Raw genomic sequence first — 21,680 nt, forward strand, 5'->3', positions numbered from 1 at the left:
TCGTGATGTCAGAGGAAAATGTACGAATCCTATTATATATATATATATTATATATATATATATATATATATCTTATATATAAAAATGAATCGCAAAATATGTTCCTAAGCGCATAACTCAACAACGCCTGGACCAATTTGGCCAAATCTTTTTTTAAAATGTTCGTTGAAGTTCAGGGATGGTTTTTACGGCGAGAAAAATTAGAATTATTGCTGGAAAAACCCTAAAAATAGCCCTTTTTGTTTGAATTTGTTTCTTGTATCAGTTGACAATTCATCTGTCATCTGTCAAAAGTCATCTGTAACAGAAAACTTTTTTTTTTTAAATTTGATATGACTTGAACTCAAATCCTTTTAATCCGTACGAATTGTTTTATTTATTTAAAATTTTTTATTTGTTTAAAATTTAATTCAAATTTTAAATAAATAAAAAAATTCGTACGGCTTAAAAGGATTTGAGTTCAAGTCATATCAAATTTAAAAAAAAAAGTTGTCTGTTACAGATGACTTTTGACAGATGACAGATGAATTGTCAAGTGATACACGAAACAAATTCGTATATCGTGTTTTGTGCAGAGTGTTTAGTTAGTTAGTGTTTGTTTAGTTCGTGATTAGTGAAAAAATAATTTATATTTGATATGCCTCCTATAAGACGAAGCAATTTAGGTAGAAGAACCAGAAATGCTATAAACCAAGCTAATTACCGATCTAATCGTACTGCACAAGAACGTGACGACGGAAATGAACGTGAAAGAATTCGGATATCACAAACGCGTGAAGCGCGAGCGCGACATTCAACTAATAATCGCGCAAGTTTGAATCCAGCTGCTTTCAGTTACGATGTGTCAATTGACTACAGTAACTACCAATGTGTTGTTATTGGTTCTATGAACTTGGTTTGCTCACACTGTAAGGCATTAAAATACAAAAACGAAGCCAATGGATTGTGTTGCGCAAATGGTAAAGTGAAATTGATACAATTGGATCCACCACCAGAACCATTGTACTCATTGGTTTCAGGAATAGGAACAGATTCTATACACTTTTTGACACATATTCAACAATATAACAATTGCTTTCAAATGACTTCATTTGGGGCAACAAATGCAGTTCGGGAAAATTTTATGCCAACTTTCAAGGTATGTATTATAGCAGTTACTCATAATTATTTTAGCGAACAACATTTTCTGTCACCAAAGTTAAGATGTGTTACTAATCTTCAATTTCTTAATCATTACGAAATATATCACTTAGTCATCATATTATATGGTGATTCAGTTTCAGTGACACTTTTATTATATTTTATATTTGATAGATATTAGTTAAAACTAAATATATACTTTTTAAGATCAAATATTATTTAAGTTTGATCATTGACAATCCATTAATTTATACCACACCATAATATTTTTTTTATTTACAGATACAAGGGCAAATATATCACAGAGCAGGTTCACTGTTACCAGTGTCAGATAGCGACAACAAATTCCTGCAAATTTATTTTATGGGCAATTCACCACAAGAAATTGATCTGCGTTGTGCACATAACAATTTAGTAAAAAGGTCTATTGTAGAACAACTACAAACTTTATTTCATCAACACAATCAATTGATTATATTGTTTAAAACTGCCCTGGATCTGATGCCATCCGATAATCACAAAATTGTAATCAGAGCTGATAAAACACCTGCAGGTCAACATACAAGACGTTTTAATGCACCAACTATTGATGAAGTTGCTATCGTTGTAGTTGGAGAAAACTTGGAATCCCGTGATATTGTTTTACATCGTCGGAATTTTCAATTACAACCTATAAAGGAAACACACCGCTCATATGATACACTGCAATATCCCATTATATTTTGGCAAGGTGAAGATGGCTACGATTTATCAATAAAAATGATAAATCCCATTACAGGTAACTAAAATATTAGTTTAGCTATGGCGATAATATCTCAGTCACTATATTATGTATTTTAATTTTATATTTGAATGTTATTAAAACAAAATCTGTTTACAGGTTCTGAAACCAACAAAAAAGTCAATTCAATGAACTATTATTCATACCGCCTAATGATTCGGGAAAATGCAGATAATCACATATTGAAATGTCGGCGATTATATCACAAATATGTTGATGACATGTATGTTAAAATTGAAACGGAGAGATTAACATTCATCAGGTTGAATCAAACCAAACTCCGATCTGAAGAGTATATTCACCTTCGAGATGCGATTAATACTGATGGAAATGCACAGAATGTCGGTCGGATGACTATTCTTCCAGCAACATACATCGGAAGCCCTCGGCATATGCACGAATATGCTCAAGATGCCATGTCGTATGTTCGTCATTATGGTACAGCAGATTTGTTCATCACATTTACATGCAATCCGCAATGGATAGAAATTAAGCAGGAGTTATTACCTGGGAAATCATCCATTGATCGTCATGATATTACAGCCAGAGTCTTTAGACAAAAGTTGAAATCTTTAATGAATTTCATCGTAAAACATAATGTGTTTGGTGAGACACGCTGCTGGATGTATTCTGTGGAGTGGCAGAAACGAGGATTGCCACATGCACACATTTTGATTTGGTTGGTTGAAAAGATAAGGCCAAATGAAGTTGATGCAGTGATATCAGCTGAAATCCCTAATGTACAAGTAGATCCTGGATTGCATGAGGTAGTTATCAAAAACATGATACATGGTCCCTGTGGAACTCTTAATCAAAATTCACCGTGTATGATGGATGGTAAATGTTCAAAACGATATCCACGGACATTAATATCGGAAACAATTACTGGTAATGACGGTTATCCATTGTATCGTCGCAGATCGACAGCAGACAATGGAAAATCAACAATTGTCAAATTAAATTAACAAGATATTGAAATAGATAATCGTTGGATTGTTCCATATTCACCCATTTTATCAAAGACATTCAAAGCACATATCAACGTTGAATCTTGCCATTCAGTGAAATCGATTAAATACATTTGCAAATATGTAACCAAAGGGAGTGATATGGCTGTGATTGGAATTGGTGCAGGGAATTCTAATGATGAAGTTACCCAATACCAAATGGGCCGCTATGTCAGTAGTAATGAAGCAGTTTGGCGAATATTTTCTTTTCCTATTCACCCGAGAGACACCCTTCTGTTGTTCACTTAGCTGTGCATTTAGAAAATGGACAAAGAGTGTATTTTACAGCACAGAACGCAGTACAAAGAGCTGCTCAGCCACCATCTACTACATTAACCAGTTTTTTTGAGACATGCCAAAACGATGATTTCGCACAAACATTGCTATATTCTGAAATGCCAAAATATTATACCTGGAATCAATCCTCAAGGAGATTTATACGACGGAAACAAGGAAAACCAGTTCCAGGATATACAGATGTATATTCCACCGATGCGATTGGCCGGATTTATTCAGTACATCCAAGCAATGATGAATGTTTTTATTTACGACTGCTATTAGTCAATGTACGTGGCCCAACATCATTCCAACAGTTACGAACTGTTTATGGTGAATTGTGTGGATCCTACAGAGAAGCCTGTCAACGTTTGCAATTGCTTGAAAATGACGCTCATTGGGATCAAACTCTCAATGATGCTGTAATATCATCACACACTCATCAAATACGAACATTGTTTTCTATAATCATATCTACATGCTTCCCATCAAACCCAATTGATTTGTGGATGAAGTACAAAGATTATATGTGTGATGATATTTTGTATCAAATACGGAATAGAATGGGAAATCCAAATATACAAATCAGTGAAGAAATTTACAATGAAGCATTGATTTCAATTGAGGACATGTGCTTGATAATGTCAAACAAACTATTAATTCAATTAGGCCTGACCGCGCCCAATCGTCCAATGCATGACGCTTTTATCCAAGAGTTGCATCGAGAAAGACTGTATGATCTCAACGCTTTGAAAGAATAAATTCAAACAAATCTTCCACTGTTAAATGAACAACAGAAGTATGTATTTGAAACTCTTATGAAAGTAACAAATGATGAAACTGGAGGGATTTATTTCTTAGATGCACCTGGTGGTACAGGAAAAACTTTTTTTATTTCATTAATATTAGCAACAATTCGCTCACAAAATAAAATTGCACTTGCACTCGCTTCGTCGGGAATCGCAGCAACTTTGCTTGAAGGTGGTCGAACAGCCCATTCAGCACTAAAATTGCCATTAAATATGCAAAGCAATGAAACTCCAACCTGCAACGTTTCGAAGAACTCTGCAATGGCAAAGGTTTTGCAGCAATGTAAATTGATTGTTTGGGATGAATGCACGATGGCACATAAAAAATCTTTGGAGGCTTTAGACAGAACCTTAAAAGATCTACGTAGCAATAATAACCGATTTGGTGGTGCAATGATTTTATTAGCAGGAGATTTTCGTCAAACATTGCCAGTGATTCCACGATCAACGCCAGCTGATGAACTCAATGCATGTCTAAAGTCCTCCAATTTGTGGAAACATGTTAAAGTACTTCATTTAAGCAAGAATATGCGTGTCGAGTTGCAAAATGACCAATCTGGAAACATATTCTCTAAACAACTCATTGACATTGGTAATGGCAAATTTCCTATAGACATGTTGACGGCTTGCTTTTGCTATGACTATAAACAAGTCCCAGGGGCAATCATTAAGTGTTTGTGGTATTAATCTAGAAAACCCATGTTTCTCACATGGTCAATTGTATGTTGCCTGTTCCCGTGTTGGAAAACCATCAGATTTGTTTATCTATGCGCCAGGTAATCAAACAAAAAACATCGTATACCACAAAGCAATATAATGATAATAATAATAATAATTATGATTCACATGATTAACAATAAAGCGATTACTTACTTTTCAATCCTTATATATGTTTTATTTAATTATTTTTTATTCACAACGCCCTATCACCAGGGTGATGGTACTGTTCAGGAGAATTTTTTAAAATACGTAGCCACAAAAACTGCCACATTACAAATCTTTTTGACAGGACGAAGTCTGTCGGGTCAGCTAGTATATATATATATATATATATATATATATATATATATTTGAATGTTTTGTGGATCTGTAAAAAGTAGTGGAATATTTCTGTGTAATGAAATATTACCCCACAAATGTTTTATGGCATATTAATATGTTAATAGCTATGTTTAAATAATACACTATAATAAATATAGACAATACTATAGAACTTAAGCAAGACGTACAAATTAAAGATGTACAATAGCCATAAATATTAAATAAAAATTAAACATATACCTATCATAAAAAAACTAATCCATGACATAATTAAAAATGAACGCACAATAATTACTGGAGCTTTTTTAAATAAAATAATTGCTTTTTTTATAATTGAACGGAAATGTTTCAAAATTCAAGACAGTAATCGAAATATTACCATAAAAACAGTCTAAAGCGTTTTACTATTAATCATTCACAATTTTAATCTTTTTACCCTATTACATTACCAATCTTGAAATATGTCGTTCCAAAATGCTGCAATATTAATATACAATATATTGTTATTTACAAGCAAACTACCAAAAAATCATAAAACTATGTATATTATATTTAAATATTTGTAAGCATAGACAGAATGTTAAAAATCAGTAGAATGAAATTAGTAAAACCAAAATTAGTAATTATACGTACACGACTGAAACAGTTGATAGTATATAGTAATAAAATCAGTCGGATCGAAAATAACGACTGAAACAGTCATTTGTAAAAACTAGTAAAATCAGTCGAACCAAAAATAGCGACTGAAACAGTCGATAGTTGCAAGTAGTCCATTACTAAACAGTCGATAGTCAGTTTCTCTCGAAAGTTTCCAACGCTAATTATTATATATGTCTATTATTAGTTTCATTGTGTTATGTATGATATAATGTATATTGTGTATGATACGTGGGAGAAAGTTTTGTATCCCTGAATGGCTTTATCTGTGGATGTCAGTGATATCTATCTGAAATAAATAATTTAAAAATTGAATTAATTGAACGCATACGTAAAGTATATTTGATGTATGGAAATATTTTGACTTGCTACCATTTTGTGTTTTTTTGTTGGGTAATCTGACAGGCAGATATATCAACAGAAATGTGTATCAAGATCATATATAGATAATTGTTACTTAGATGATTTGTGAATGTATGTTAGAAAATCGATGGTGTGTTGGTATATCTATGTGTATTTAAGTGTTATGCCTGAGATCATGGTGGGTCAGACACGTTAAAACTATATGAGAGGTATTACGATACCAAAAAGAACCCTATACTGATTATATTTGTAATTTGAATTATTATGTAAGGAAAAGTGATCTGTCAATATGTACATTGCTGTCCGTCGTTACAAGTAGTACTGATTAGAGTTACAATCGTTACAAATTCCCAATTTTTTCAGATTTATTTAACTTTTACTAGCTGTTCCCAACGATAGGGATAAGTTGGCGTTATTTAAGATTTTGCAGTGTTATATAGACGCGTGATTGGCGTTAACCCTTTGTTACTGTTTAAAATGGTCTCCGAAACTGTTGTAACTAAACTTTGGTGGGTTTTATAGCGCAGATATTTTCTAATTCAAAAAAACTATATAAATAAAAAGAAAGTATTTACATTGACCATGAAGTTAAAAAATAAACAGTCTCCGCCTTTCTTATGCTTGATTCCGACAGGATATGGTGTTTCCTTCCCGCTATGAGTTATACACCATCTGTGTTTCCCATTACTCGGCTTATCGTTTCTTAAAATTATTATCAGTTATTATCAGCGTCATCATTATTATATTGAACATAAAATAGGCGTAATGCAGTCGAACTTAAGCAAGGCTCTTCTTGTTAATCGATCTTTAAATCTTGTATGTATGTTCTTCTGCTATTTCTGATATATATTAGTGCGATTCCTATATATTTAACTAGTTGGTGGCGGCCCAAATTTCATCTAAAATTACTCTTTTACCCACTATTCACTTCACTATTTCCCAAATCTAACTTTGATAGTTCGCGATACTTTTGCGGGAGTTTTTTTTGGAAGCATTAAAGTTACGTTCATAAAATTAAAAAAAACACATTATATTGCAGTTGATCTGTACTTCATATATACTATGTTATAATATTTGTACCACAATAGTTGTTGGTTTTCTCTCCATATTTGCTTCACCTCATTTGTACGTCCACTGCGTTCATCATCGGCGCCTCTACGACCACGTTTGAAGTGAGTAAACCAACGTTTTATTGTTATCTCTGATGGAGCGAAGTTTTTGTAGGGCTTTTCTACCCATTGCTTCGCTCTAACCGTATATATTTCCTATCAAGAAGCAGTGTAAAATTAAAACAAGAAATTGTTTTTGATACAATGTTTTGAAATCAACAAAAGTAGTGTAGCACTCTTGGCACAATAGTTCACAAACTTAGTAAAATATCATTAAATTTTAACAACCTTCTTTCGAAGGTTAGTAATAACTAAGAAAGCAGTGAATGCAATAAAACTAGTGCCATCTATGTGTTGGGCCTGGAAATTTCAGCCAGAGTGTCAAAAGGTCTTTCAGGCACTTACTGAATAATGTGATAAGTACTCAACTATCCGATCCGTAGCCTGATTAAACTGAAAAAGTAATAGAATTATTTGGAGACCGACTGCGATGTTGTTTATCTAAAAATAAACAGCAATATAATTGTGAGAACAATTTCTTGTACGTGTTTCGAAAGCGCAAAAAAGTTACGAATTCCAATTTCTAAGGAGTTTATCTTCTTTTATCTGATCAAATGGAAACATTTTTCAATTTCCTTCTGCGTGCCAGCGCGGTGTGTCGAAAATACAAAGAATCAGAAAGATTTCTTTTGTTGTTTTGTTGTGCCTACCGATATAATTTATTTCACCGAGAGAGTACCGGTTTTTCCGGTATTTTTACAAAGGGTAAGAAGGTAATTTTATAGCAAAGTAATTTAGAGTCTCTTGAGAACAAGGTGATTTTATTATAGCTTTGACATTTCGTGATTGAGGGGATAAGTAGTGAATTTGAATGAGATAAGAAACACCCACGCTCACGTCGAAATAATAAAGACGTGGGGTAAAATTTTATAGATGGTATTTATATTTAAGGTTATAAGTATATGACTTAAGAAGATTTGTACCCTTTTGTAAGTAGACAGATTCTAGTATGAATACTAATAATGGTTTCTTATATACAAATTTTGGTGAGATAATAAGTGGTATGAAAAGTAACTAATTAATAAAATTACGTGTTAAATGCCTAAAAATTTAAGATCCAATGCTGTAATGATATCATCCGCATGTAATTTTTGATTTTCTTAAATAAGTATTATTAAATATGAGTTCTTTGAAATTGTATTAATGACTATCTAGTTTACCTTATTTTGTTTAATTTTATTATGACATTTTCACTTAATACTTATACCAACATAACCCCTCAGTTATAAATTGAAACAAGTTGTAGGATGATCACTGGTATACTCTAGATACCTGTAAAATACTTCTCTTGAGTGTTTTAATTACTCTTAATTTCATATTACTATATCAACACTTATTGTCTCTTATAACATTCTCGTTTCCTTATTCCTGAACTTCCTGAACTCTTTCTTATGGAACATAAACCATTTTAAGTTTTTACGCATGTCTTGTTAATAAAATTTTAAAGTTTTTTAGAGCTTTGAAGAAATATTTTACTAGGAATATTTTTCAGACGACACTGCAATAGCCATTTCGAACCATTTTATTGGATTTTTTAAGTAGCAATACTAAAACTGACGATTATATTTGATAGATTTATCTAATTTCTGTCGAGCGCTTGTTTATTAGAGATCATTGACAGTAGTCTACTTTCAGTGTTTAGCTACGTTTTTGGCTAAACAATAGTCGATCTAAACTAGTTCGCTATCAAAGTATCATTTATCTAAGAAGTGTTGTGTGTCTGGATTTGCAGAAAGTAAGAGAATGAAACATCGTTGAGGTAAAAAATAGATCATGTTAAAAAATAATTCGTTCTAATTAAGCATTTGTGTGTGTATTTGTTTATCTATTGCTTTTTCACAAAGACACCGTATTTTTCACCTAGTTATCAACAAATTACTAAAAATTAATTAATATTGTGCTGTTGGTAGGTTCTTAAATCGTCTCCCTTAGTTTAATGCTGGATTCTGTCATATCAATAACATGACAGCTAATTCTAAAAGAAGGTTAATAGAAGGTTTATAAAAGATGGTTAATATAATTTAAGATACAATAGAGGAGAAATATGTTTTCAATATAAGGAACTAAATAAAAGTTCTTATGTTATAAAGCACTTCTAGTTTCTAAATATTTGTATATGCTTAGGTTTGTATATTTTTGATTGCTGTATAATTTGATTTTCCTTAATAATTTTGTTTCAGAAATTGAATTTAGTTTTCTGATTAAATTTTATTGGCCAATAAATTCGGGATTCAATCACTTTGACATTGACATTGAATGTACAATCCCACAATTGTATGCTGTAATATCAAACTGGTTTTAGTAATGGTTTATTGTGCAGAAAATCGCCTAGTCATTTTGTAAATAAGGGCTATATTAAATAACCCTTTTGTTAGGTCTTTGTTGTCATTTGGTCTTATAATTATTATAAAGTCGCAATTTATAGTTCTATTTGGTAACTTTGTTGACTTGCTTGTTTATTGCGGCTGTATCAATTTAACTGCTTATCGTCTAAACTGGGGTCATCAACGAAAGTGGCTGATGTAATCTCACCACCTTTTGGTGTGTTACTGTTGAGTAGATGAGCCAAGCAGTCATTTAGATACTTTTTAAATAGTAGCCCAATGTCTTTTTAGAACTGTCGTGTTTTGAATATCTTTAGCATTTTCGATTTAGTATTTTGAGTAATAAATAATCTAAAAGATTTGATTTTCTTATCTGATTTTAAATACCCTGATTTTGTTTGATTTATTGTTAAGTAAATTAAAAAACCAAGAGGATGTTGTGGCTAATATGTGGTCTTGCACCCCTTGACTTGTATGGGATTATTTTGATGTTTATAAACCCCAAAATCCTGTCGATGTCTTCTGTTGAAAATAACCTCGAGCCTAATAACCTGGAGCGGTAAAATCATCAGCTTTATTTACCTGAATGTTTAGTAACCAGCAAAAGCTGTCTAGACCGTGTGTCCATATTTCACGTTACTTTGATGTTCTTTGATCTGTGAACTTATCATCCCTGAGTTTCTCCAATGTAGATTTACAGTATTATCGACGCTATATGTTGACGCTAGTATTATCTTTGATGGCTAAAGTTTAGATGAATAATTCAGTGCTACTGAGTCGCACTTTCTGAGTTCAGTTATGGCTATTGACAGCAACTTGTTGTTTATTTGATTTTTAATTATCGTAAGGCAGGGTCGTCAAGAAATCTAGCTGATATAAATTTATTAGTTTTAACGATGCTTCTAGTACAAAGTAATTAAGATAAGAAGTGATTTGGCCGCTGTTTAGAATGTAACATGATGTCTTTTAGGATTTATTTTTAGAGCATGAACAAACAAAACTTTACTATTTTTAAAATCCTAACAAATTGAATACAATTAACTAATAATTCTCCATTAAAAAGTTTACACAAAACAGTAGAATAAATTTAATATTGTCTAAATTTCGACAACATTACTATTTATCACATACAAACATTATTAACATTATTTATTTCTGGTGGTTCGATTCTGTTGATTATTGAATTGAAATTATGAAAAAACTTTTCGTTTTCGGTCCATTACCAGCCATTTCGAATGTTAACTAAGTCAAATATCTTTGTGTTTAAATAACCGCTCTCTATAGTATAGAAGTAAACTCAATTAGTAGAATGATTGTAGGAAAGTTGCTTTGAGATAAACATATTTCAAGGATAATTATCTCGAAAATTCCCTTTTCGCTCGCTATTCTCTCTGGTATACGGATGTAGGACAATCGGATTTCCCGAACTGATGCGTCTAAATAAATATTTGAGCCACTAAATTCGTTTTTTCTTTCAGTAAGGAAAATACAGTTAATTTTCTATAGCTATTGATTTAAGACATTAATTAATTTTGATTAGTTTACTAATATTTTTGGGTATTGTTTTACTGATTACAGTCATAGAGTAATAGAGATCTAAGTCAATAGGGGACACTGGCGCAAAGTTTAGCTTTGCCCAACATCCAGAGGGCGCCATAATTGGCCATTCAAGTTATTTGATTGGTCAATTTAAATCTTCATTATAGGCACCTGTAAGAGAATTATTTTACTCTGAGGACATTTGATTGGCTCATTAGTAATGTTTGGCACGTGACAGCCTTGACGTCATGTTTAATTGACCAATGAAATTTAATAAAAAACAATTTTTTTCTGAAATAAAATTATTAAATAAAATATAATTAAAAATATAATATGTAAAAATAAATAAATATAAATCTAATCTATAACGATATATAAATATAAATATATAATGTAAATTTATTTATATATATTATTATTTATTTATTTATATATATATATATATATATACATATCTATATATATATATATATATATATATATATATATATACATATATATATATATATATATATATATATATATACATATATATATATATATATATATATATATATATATATATATATATATAAAACTATAAACAAAAAACTTTGGTGCATTGCAAATCAAATTTTTCCATTTTCATATTTGTTTAGTGTCATCAATTTAATAGGATCTATCACAGTTCTGTCTTTTTGTTTTCTGATACAAAAAGCAAACTTTTGTGTCTTCCCCAGTTACTCAGAAGTATATAGCGCACCTTGTTATTTCTTTTAATATTTTATCTGAAATATCATTATGTAATGTACAATTGAAGGGTTTTAAATTTACTTTTTTATATTTATATTATATATATATATATATATATTATATATATATATATATATATATATATATATATATATATATATAAATTGATGACACTTCAACAAATTTGTTGTACTTGGCCAATTAATTTTACACCAAAATTCCTCGTGTGTTGAATATCGATTAATCCTGTGTTTTTTTTTAAAAGTATATAGCAATATATATATATATATATATATATATATATATATATACCTTTTAGTTCTTCGAATGAAAAAGATTCTGCATTTCTTTACTATCTGTGCATCCGGGTACACAACACTTCCTAGACCGATAATTCACTTTAATTTTTGTACTACCTACTTCTATATAATAATGAACTAATAAATTAATGTCTAAATGCGCTATTCCATATGTGAGCCATACGAAAAATGGCGTTAAAAATATATAAACAACAAACGTACCATAGAAACGAAATGAGCCAATCAGATCCCGTCGGGGCTTACAGCGTAACGATTAAAGCAAGTAATAAGTTAAAAGTAGCGACATCTAGATATTGGACGTCGCGAAACATTTCCCCAAAATTTGCCATGAATTTAACTCTCTATTTCTCTATGATTATAGTGTATTTAGGTGCACTTTATTTTTTTAACAGAAATATTATGGGCTTTATGAATTTGTATTTCTTCTAACATTGTATTTGTTTAGCTGTATAAAAATTATTAACCTATAAAGAATTTACTTTATAGATTTTGTCTATAGGTTAATCTTAACCTACCTCTTAACTTATTGTGTTTTTTTTTATTTCTATGTATCTATATTTTTTATTTATAAATTATTAATATTATAATTACTACCGAGTGGTGAAATAAAAAGTATAAAAGTCTAAAAACCTTTCAGACAATGTGCCAAATTATATGCTTGTTGTCGAAAAAAAAGAATGTTTCTAGAAAATAGAACGTTAATAGCAACATTCCGTCAGTTTAAATAAATAGTTTAGTTATAATTGGAAATAGATGAGCGTGTATCGCCGGTAATTGTTAACCAATGTTTCTAAATTGTTTCTACTAAAATAATAAGCTTATTATAATTTCAGTTTAGTTGGAGCACCAAATATAGTTTTAAAATGTCACTATATTACTCACAAAAACTATATGAATATTGCTGGAAGAGTGATATATATGTTATGGAATTGCAATCACACTTTAACAAAACGTTGCAACAGATCGCTCTTTTTCGCTCTTCAAGTATACCTTATTGTCTAATTCTGAGTTGTGGTAGGAAAGTAAATGGAATGGATTAAGCCGTTTTTTCGAACAACATAATTCGGAAAATATAGGAAAACTTTTCTTAATTACCAACCAGCTCAATTAAAGATGCTCAATATATGCAATTTTTACAGCAAGAATGGGAGCATTATCAAAAAAATCAACCGAAACAAAGTTCTTCGCAGCATTGTTAATGCCCCATGGTACATTATAAATGAGGACCTTTGGAAATATAAACATGTATTTGCGACAAAATTCAAAAAACGTTGCGTTATCAAAAAAATCTCGATATATTGCAACTGCTTGACAACAAGGCGAGATAAAGCTTGAGCAGATATAGTTATGTTTAAAAACTATGCCATGTTTTAAAACTATATAGAGTGCGTCAGTGGGAGTACATCTATCAAATGTTATTTCTGAAATCTCAAGTTTGATCTTTAAAAACCACATGAAGGAAAAATTATGAGATAGTAAATAGTGTAGTAACCAGTTTAAATATGTGGCCCATGTGCTGTTTTCAAACAAAATAAATTAAAGGGAAGTATTTCAAGCTGTAAATTGGTTTCAGAACGTAAGCTTTTGCGATGGAGAACTAATGCTTGATTTTTATTTGGATTAATTTGCCGCTTCCAAAATTTGAACAATTTTGTCTTCATATGCAGTATGTCTGTAAATTTTGAAGTTATTTTTTTTGGTCTTGACCTGCCTTTTTACTACAAACTTCTTTACCGCGTACCGTTCCGAAGTTAAAGAAAAATCCTCAGGATTTCGGAATAATTTTCAAATAAAATGCAGTAAATTAGGCTCTGTGAAAGATGGTATGTGCAAAAGTGTTGTTTGGCTTACTTTTCTCATTGAAATAAATAAAGCATTCTACAAATATTAATTTAGTATAATATTAACATATATAGTATTATAAAACAAGTTGAAATTATTTTAGATGACGGCCTAGTAATTTATTTAACATTACAACGTAATAATCAATCTAATAAATGACACAAAATGTAGTAATTGTCGCTATATTTAATGTCAGTCGATGATTTTAATAACACACTAAAAGATATTTTTTGCTTTCATAGAAATAAAGCATTAGTATCTGACACGGAGCTATGAAATGGGAGTTATTGTCTTTAGTTTCAGTGCTTCTATACAAAATCCCTCGTTCATTCATTTTCCAACATCCATCCCATCATTCCTATTGATAAAGAGTAAGAGGTGAGATTATATAGAAATAGAACCTTTCTGTTATGACATTTTGTGTTTACATAAACGAGGAAACTTCATATTTTTATTTGTATACTATAAGTTATTTGGGGAACTATTATATTATTTAAATAGAACACTTGAAATATATAGCTTTTTAAAAAATTATTATTTAAAGCAGTTAAACCATTGTTTGCGGCTATATAAAAATGCGATTGATATAATTGATTGTCAAGTATTTCGATTAAAAACATCGAAACATCGCTGCATTAAAAGGTGAAATTGTTTTGTAAATAAAGATTCAGCACAATCCGATTTTACCCATACTGTGTTGCATAAAAGTTTTATTTGTATTTCATTATAGGTGGCTCCATATTCCAGATGAAATGTCAATATTTCGACACTGAAAGGAAAATGCTACCGATTCCATTTTATTGCCCTTTCACAAGAATATCTTATACAATCAAGCTGAGAGAAGAATAAATGATATTTGGTCCTCGAGGAATAGATTTCCTTTCAGCTTCTTTTCTATAGAATAAAACTTTATATATATATATATATATATATATATATATATATATATATATATATATATATATATATATAACTATATTTCCATGGTATGGTTTCCATAATATTTATCTTGTATGCAATGCTTTTCCAAGTTTTGGTATCTCCAAATCCCTTTAGTCTGCGGCTGAGCAAAATGAACTCTTACAAACCGCCTTTGGTGATCTTACATCCTAATCAGCGATACTTGCACCAGGAATATGCCGAATTGGAGGCCATGGTTGTTCCTCTCAAAGCATTTATGTTTCATAATTCTAAGAATTAATGTCTAGGGGGCTTTGAGCTACCTCAACCTACCTTTGATTTACAGCTTACAGCAAAAAATTGGCGATTGTATATTCACTGCTGCTCCAATCCTGTTATAACATAAATTAAAACTTTAATTCTAAAGACTTCAATCATCCCACATTTATTATGCTGTGAAATATGGAGGGTTTAAAACAATAACATTTTATTTAATCCTAATTAGTCATTGTGTCAATGTCTGTTCACTATTGCTTTTAATTATTTAAAGAAGTCTTTCAAAATACCTGTTCAATCCGCTTGAGTAACTTCTTTTATTCATAATTTCTATATACATACATATGACAATATATCGGTTAATGACTGATACCCATTGTAATGGAAAATACTTGTTTGCATGGCTAATAAGGAGTTTGAAGCTGATTTACATTAAATTCTCATTTGAAAACAGTATCCGCTGCTCTATCCGCCTTTCAATATCTAAGTTAATGCTATAATGGATATCGGAAAACGGGTTTTTGCGCATCAACTATGGGTATGTTATAAAATTTCGGGTCTATTTTCATGTTGCTTATCTATTTTCATGTACATTATCATGATGCCAAAAAGCCTTTGTATATTAAGGATAATATATAGTATATATTCTCAAAGGATTTTTTCCATTTATCGCACTCAGATGATTTTCCGATTGAAAATATGATAAGAAATATATAATGGATGTCGAGAAATTTTTATGTAAGATTTATTAACAGACGTGAGTTATTTTATTTTAAAATGCATTATTTTCTATCATAGAGGTCAATATAATTGGGCATCGGCTTACCTTAAAATTATATAATAATCTTTTTCTATAACAGATATAACACTGACTGATTGAGATTTTTCGGATATGAGATTATGATCGTGAGAATATGATCTAATGTTCACAATTAACGAGACAGGGTGATGTGAGTGCAAAACGACTAAAGGTAACTCCTAAAGGTGTGTGTGTGTGTGTGTGTGTGCGTGTGTGTATCTGTGAAATTGTTTAGAAAATATGGTTAAATCTAGTTTCATGAAGAAAAAGTGTACACAGGTAGTAACAGAAGAAACTAGAAAATACAGTGATATTAGATTCACGTAACAAGAACACACTGCAACTAAGGAAACAAGAACAAACAAACAAGTAAAAGCAAATTATTGCGTAATTAGTTTTAATTACCGCTAGGCATAATAAGATTTAAGTGCTTCTATAATATATGCATTGGATATCCTATAATTTTAAAGTAAACTACATTTGCTATTTACTATTTTATTTAGATTAGATTTTTGCTATATGTCAAAGTTAAACTAAACTAAAATTCAAAGTTGATGCTGCTAAATTGGGACGTTTTGACGTCATACATTTAGGTGGCATGAGTTGGCGTCAATATTGAACGGGCACTATAATGGAGGCTCTGAAGTTTTTAAGGTTTTTAAAATGATCTTATGATATATATAGTTTAATAAAAATTATAAATAGATCAGGGTGTATTTTGGGTAATTGTTAACTAATATGTCTAATCTGCTTCTACCGAAATAATAAGATTATTATAATTTCAACTTATTTCGATCACCAAAATTAAGGTACCAAAACTTTAGTCGGTAAGGTAAAAATATATGAATACTGCTGCAAGAGTGCAATAGATGTACACAGTACCTTACTGTCTAATTTTGAGTAGTGATAGGGAGGTGAAAGGATTGGATAAAGCCATTCATTTATTTTTGAAAATATAACTGGGGAAATATAGGAAGAATTTTCTTAAATACCAACCAGTTTATTGAATGCGCTATATATTTGATGCTCTGAAGTTATTAAGGTTCTGAAAATGATTTTATGATACTTTTGTAATAATGTTCACTGCTGCGATAATTGAAATTTATTAATACTTTGTTGATTACTAAGACACAATGGAAACTAAATTTGGTTAAATGCCATTTAAAAAGAGTTAGTAACTGTTAGTTCCTAATATAGTTAGCATATAACTTAATATGTTTTAATATACAGACATATAGTCTATTCAAAGCACTACTAAGGCATGTCATCAAGATGTGGCTGTCGAAAGTTGCAAATTCGTTTTACAGTCAAACAACATTTTCCCTCTCATTTGGTTGTATTTAAAAAAAGATATAATGCTGTTTGACAAGTTCGATTATGTAACCGAATGAGCCAGCAGAAGTCGTCCGTTTGTCAAACGTCTGCAAAATTCTTCAAAATATTCTAATTGCGGGTTATAAACCTGCAAACGTTGTTTTACCGCTTTGTTTTGTATCAACGTTGTAGCTGTATCAGAGTTCAAATATACGAAATGTACAATAATAGAAGGAAATTTTTCAATCGAAACATAATTAAATACTATCTTTTCAGAGAAACTTGTTAATCTTGAAAGTATCTGTAAAAAACCGAAAGATATGCAGCTATTTGAGGGATGTAGAACATCCCTTCATACAGTGTTGGGTAATATAGGATTTAAGTGGTGTAAAATAGCTCACGAAGGGGTTTAATGGAAATTCCAGACATTGCTTTTAAAAGATTACAATTTTGAAAAACATGTAACTAAATCAAGGAAGAATTATTATATCAGTTTGTATATATAGATAAATCATTGATATTTCAGAATGGTACATAGGGTCACACATGGCAATATGATAAGTATAGCAAATGCTTTAAGGAAAACGCGGTAAATATATTGGTAGTAATAGAACAAACTAATGAGAAATACAGTAATATCAAAATGACTTTATAAGGAAACATTGGATAGAAAGAAACAAGAAGTAAATGTAAAAGTTAAGTATTCTCTCTAATGAAAGTAAAATACATTACTCAGTTATACAATTGTTAATACGGTGGACTAGGTTTTCGGGGGATACCACTACATAAAAAACTCACCTAGAATGTTCAATGTAAATATATTAAAACAACTCTAACCTATGTTATTAATTATTGTGGCTGTATAATTAATTGTAGTTTTAAGTTCTTGGATAATACATGCATTAGATGAAATATAATGTTAAAATAAAAATATATTCGATAACATTTTTGTTTAATTATCTTATTTAACAAATCAATCGAAAAGTCCCCAGTCTGACACATAATTGACGCTACTAGAATTAAATCAATATGTTTTTTAGTTAGCCTTGATTTTCAAAGGATGCCTGTATAAATTTGATAGTTGTCGGATAATTGATTTGTGAATTACAGCATTTTGTGTGAAACAACTTTTGTTATTGTGAAAATAATGGATGAAAAGGAATTTCGGCTGATGATAAGATTGCCTTTTGAAGGGAAAAATACAGTTGAAGCAAAAACTAGGCTTGATGCCGAGTTTACGGACACAACCACAGGAAAATCAATCATCAAGAATTTGTATTCTAAGTTTAGATATTGGTGAATTGAGCACCGAAGACGGTGAATACAGTGGAGGCTCATAAGAGGTTGTTACCGACGACATTAAAATTTAAACATTAAAAAATCCATGAGAAAGCTTTATGCAAAGTGGGTGCCGCGTGAGCTCACTTTTGAACAAAAACAACGACGGGCTGATTATTCGGAGAAGTGCTTGAAGATTATTAAGCGTAATAAACCCTGGTTTTTGCGTCGATTTGTGATAATGGATGAAACATGGCTAAAACATTTCACTCCGAAGTCCAATCGACAGTCATCCGAGTGGACTGCACACGATAAACCCGCTCCAAAGCGTGAGAATAGGCAACAGTGAGCTGGCAAGGTTATGGCGTAATAAACCAGAGTTTTTGCTTCGATATGTGACAATGTATGAAATATGGCTCCAACATTTCACTCCGAAGTCCAATCGACAGTCATCCCAATGGACTGCACCCAATATATCCGCCCCAAAGCGTGGGAAACAGTCGGCTGGCAAGTTTATGGCCTATCATGCAGTATTTTGGGATGCGCATGAAATAATTTTCATTGGCTACCTTGAAAAAGGAAGGACCATCAACAGCGACTGTTACATAACGTTATTGGACCGTTTGAAGGACGAAATCGCCGAAAAACGGCGGCATTGGAAAAAAAATTAAAGTGCTGCTTTATCAAGCAATGCACCGTGTCACAGGTCAGTGAAAACGATTTCAAAAATCAATGTATTGGGCTTCAAATTACTTCCTCATACACCATATGCTATAGATGTCACCCCAGCGACCATTTCCTGTTCTCAGATCTCAAAAGAATGGCGGCTGGGAAGAAATTTTCGTTAAATGAATAGGTGATCGCCGAAACTGAGGTTTACTTTGAAGCAAAGGACAAGTCACACTATAAAAATGGTATCGTTGTTGAATATCGTAAGTTGAGTTGTCGATATAATCAGTGAATAACACTTGTAGGGAATTATGTTGAATAAAAACAAACTAATTTTGCCAAAAAAATGTGTTTTACTATGTTAGACCGGGGACTTTTCAATTAACCGGTGTTTGGTTATATGTCAAAGTCAAAATGTACTAAAACTAAGAGTTAATGTAGTAATATTACGTCATAAATTAACATCACGTGGGTTCACTGCTGTTTTGAATAGACTATATATTGATTTTATATGTTGAAAATATTGTAAAAACAAGTTTTAGTAAAGTAACTATCTTGGCTCTATTACATGTCAAACATGATTAACATAATAAATCGTAGTTGAATTGTCCACTGAGCGATCACTAATACCTATTATTATTATAAATGGTTAATGTTGTTAGGTACTTTATTAAGGCTCCAAATAATTTAAATATTTATACCGAGGAACGTCAAGCAACAAGTTGCCTTCGTAATTACGATGTTCGTCGGCTAGAGGAGCACAAAGGGCCAACAGGCAGAACAAGTTTGATTGAGCGGGTTTTAGAAGTTTCCCAAATTACAAAGTGATTTAATCTTTCTGAGCGTATAACATAAAAGTTTGCATCGATTTGGCATTTGACGAACTTTAAGAGAATACTTAATTATTCAGACATTCGCCTAAAAAATAAACGGATTCATTAAAATTTCAAGGAACACTTACAAGAAGTTTGTTGATTTAAAAAGCGTCGGATATCATGTATTCTGATTGATGCTATTTTCGTCAATAAATCAGACGCTATGTGTTTCACCGTCGGAATATATTCGAGAAAATCTCGGTGGAAAATCAATCGCTCACCAGAAAATCCGCGGTTTCAATATTTCATTGGATTCCTTAGCAGACTTGGGGAACACGTTGCTGTATCCTTTATCTTATCTTAATTCAAAATAGTCCAAATAAAAGAATCCAAAGATAGTTTTCTGGCTTAGTTTCCGGTAGCGGAATCACCAAGTATTTTCATGCTTGCAGTTTGTTATACAATAGTTCTGTTTTGCGTTTAAATTGTTTTCCACGTGACATCCATAACACATCCACGTACGGATAGATAGAATAATACGAGAGCATGGTGGAACTTTCTCGGCCAGGAATAATAAGCTATAATTTTGAATTATAGAAATTACTTTATTCTTTATATAACATCAGGTTTTTCAATTGATGCAAATCGAATTCCAGAATTTTTTTTTCGAGTTTAAGAATAGATGAAAGTCAGGAAAATAAGGAGGGTTCACATTTTTATCAGCTATCCATTATTTAGAGGCGTATTTTAGTCAAAGAAAATTGTAATAGCCGACTTGGTAGGCGCAGACGGCCCACTTACTGTATATAGTTACGGGTTAGATTCCTCCTAGGACATGGCCTAGGAGAGTTTACAAAATCTGACAAAGAAAATGATCCCAATCACGCTAGTAATCAGACCCGGTAATGCCAGGCGCCTACTCGGATGATTCCAAAGTTGGTCACTCGCCAATCGGTAGGTGTAATAGCGAGGATCATTTTTCGTTATTGATCGTTAAAGAGTAGGTCCAGGCCAGATAAATCCTCGTCGGTACAAAGGAGACTTTAAAATATAAAAAAAAATTGTAACAAACTTGTAATTTTACTATTTAAATGGAAAAAATATAGTTTTTTCGAATATCCGGGGTTTTTACAAATTTTTTTTTGTATTTTCTATAATCCTATCGAAAAATATATGGAGAATAGTCACAAAAAATTTCGAGTAAATCGGTTCAGTAAATCAACCGTCTCGAAAAAAGGAGTTTCGAGCAAAACACATTTAAAGTTTTGTTTGTAGGTGTTACGGCACTAAGACGCCTATATCTGAAAATAATTTATATTTTGTTTAACACATGAAAAAAGTCGTCTTTTTTTAAATATCTAGACCGAGCTTTGTTAACTTTGTATGGATTTCTTAATACATTCAAAGTGAAACATTTTATATGCAAGCTATTGAAATTTATCTGCTCTATTGGATGCTCGCAAGTTGTGTACTGCAAAAATTCGATAATATTTGCTTAAGAGGTCAGCTTGAAGCTGGTTATACAAACATATCTTCATGTATTATGAGCCCTTTCGCAATAAGGTAAATTGAACTGGAATTAAAAGTTGTTCGTAACAAATACGTTATGATTGAAAATTGTCAATGTCA

General features: G+C 31.2%; 2 protein-coding genes across 2 annotated transcripts in view; one reads left to right on the forward strand and one right to left on the reverse strand.

Moving 5' to 3' along the window:
* LOC143203449 (uncharacterized) overlaps positions 1-21,680 on the reverse strand; it is a 219,971-nt gene that overhangs the window by 54,156 nt on the left and 144,135 nt on the right. The gene's annotated exons all lie outside the window — the stretch shown is intronic.
* LOC143203384 (uncharacterized) lies at positions 508-20,064 on the forward strand. The gene is made up of 4 exons (XM_076415527.1): positions 508-959; positions 1,020-1,138; positions 1,423-1,562; positions 19,899-20,064. Exons 1-4 carry the CDS (start codon positions 638-640, stop codon positions 20,062-20,064), a joined length of 747 nt encoding a protein of 248 aa, XP_076271642.1. The 5' UTR covers positions 508-637.

The sequence above is a fragment of the Rhynchophorus ferrugineus genome, unplaced genomic scaffold, assembly GCF_030347505.1.
Source record: "Rhynchophorus ferrugineus isolate W39M unplaced genomic scaffold, kcgeb_rfMv2 rfM1, whole genome shotgun sequence".
NCBI classification, from domain to species: domain Eukaryota; kingdom Metazoa; phylum Arthropoda; class Insecta; order Coleoptera; family Curculionidae; genus Rhynchophorus; species Rhynchophorus ferrugineus.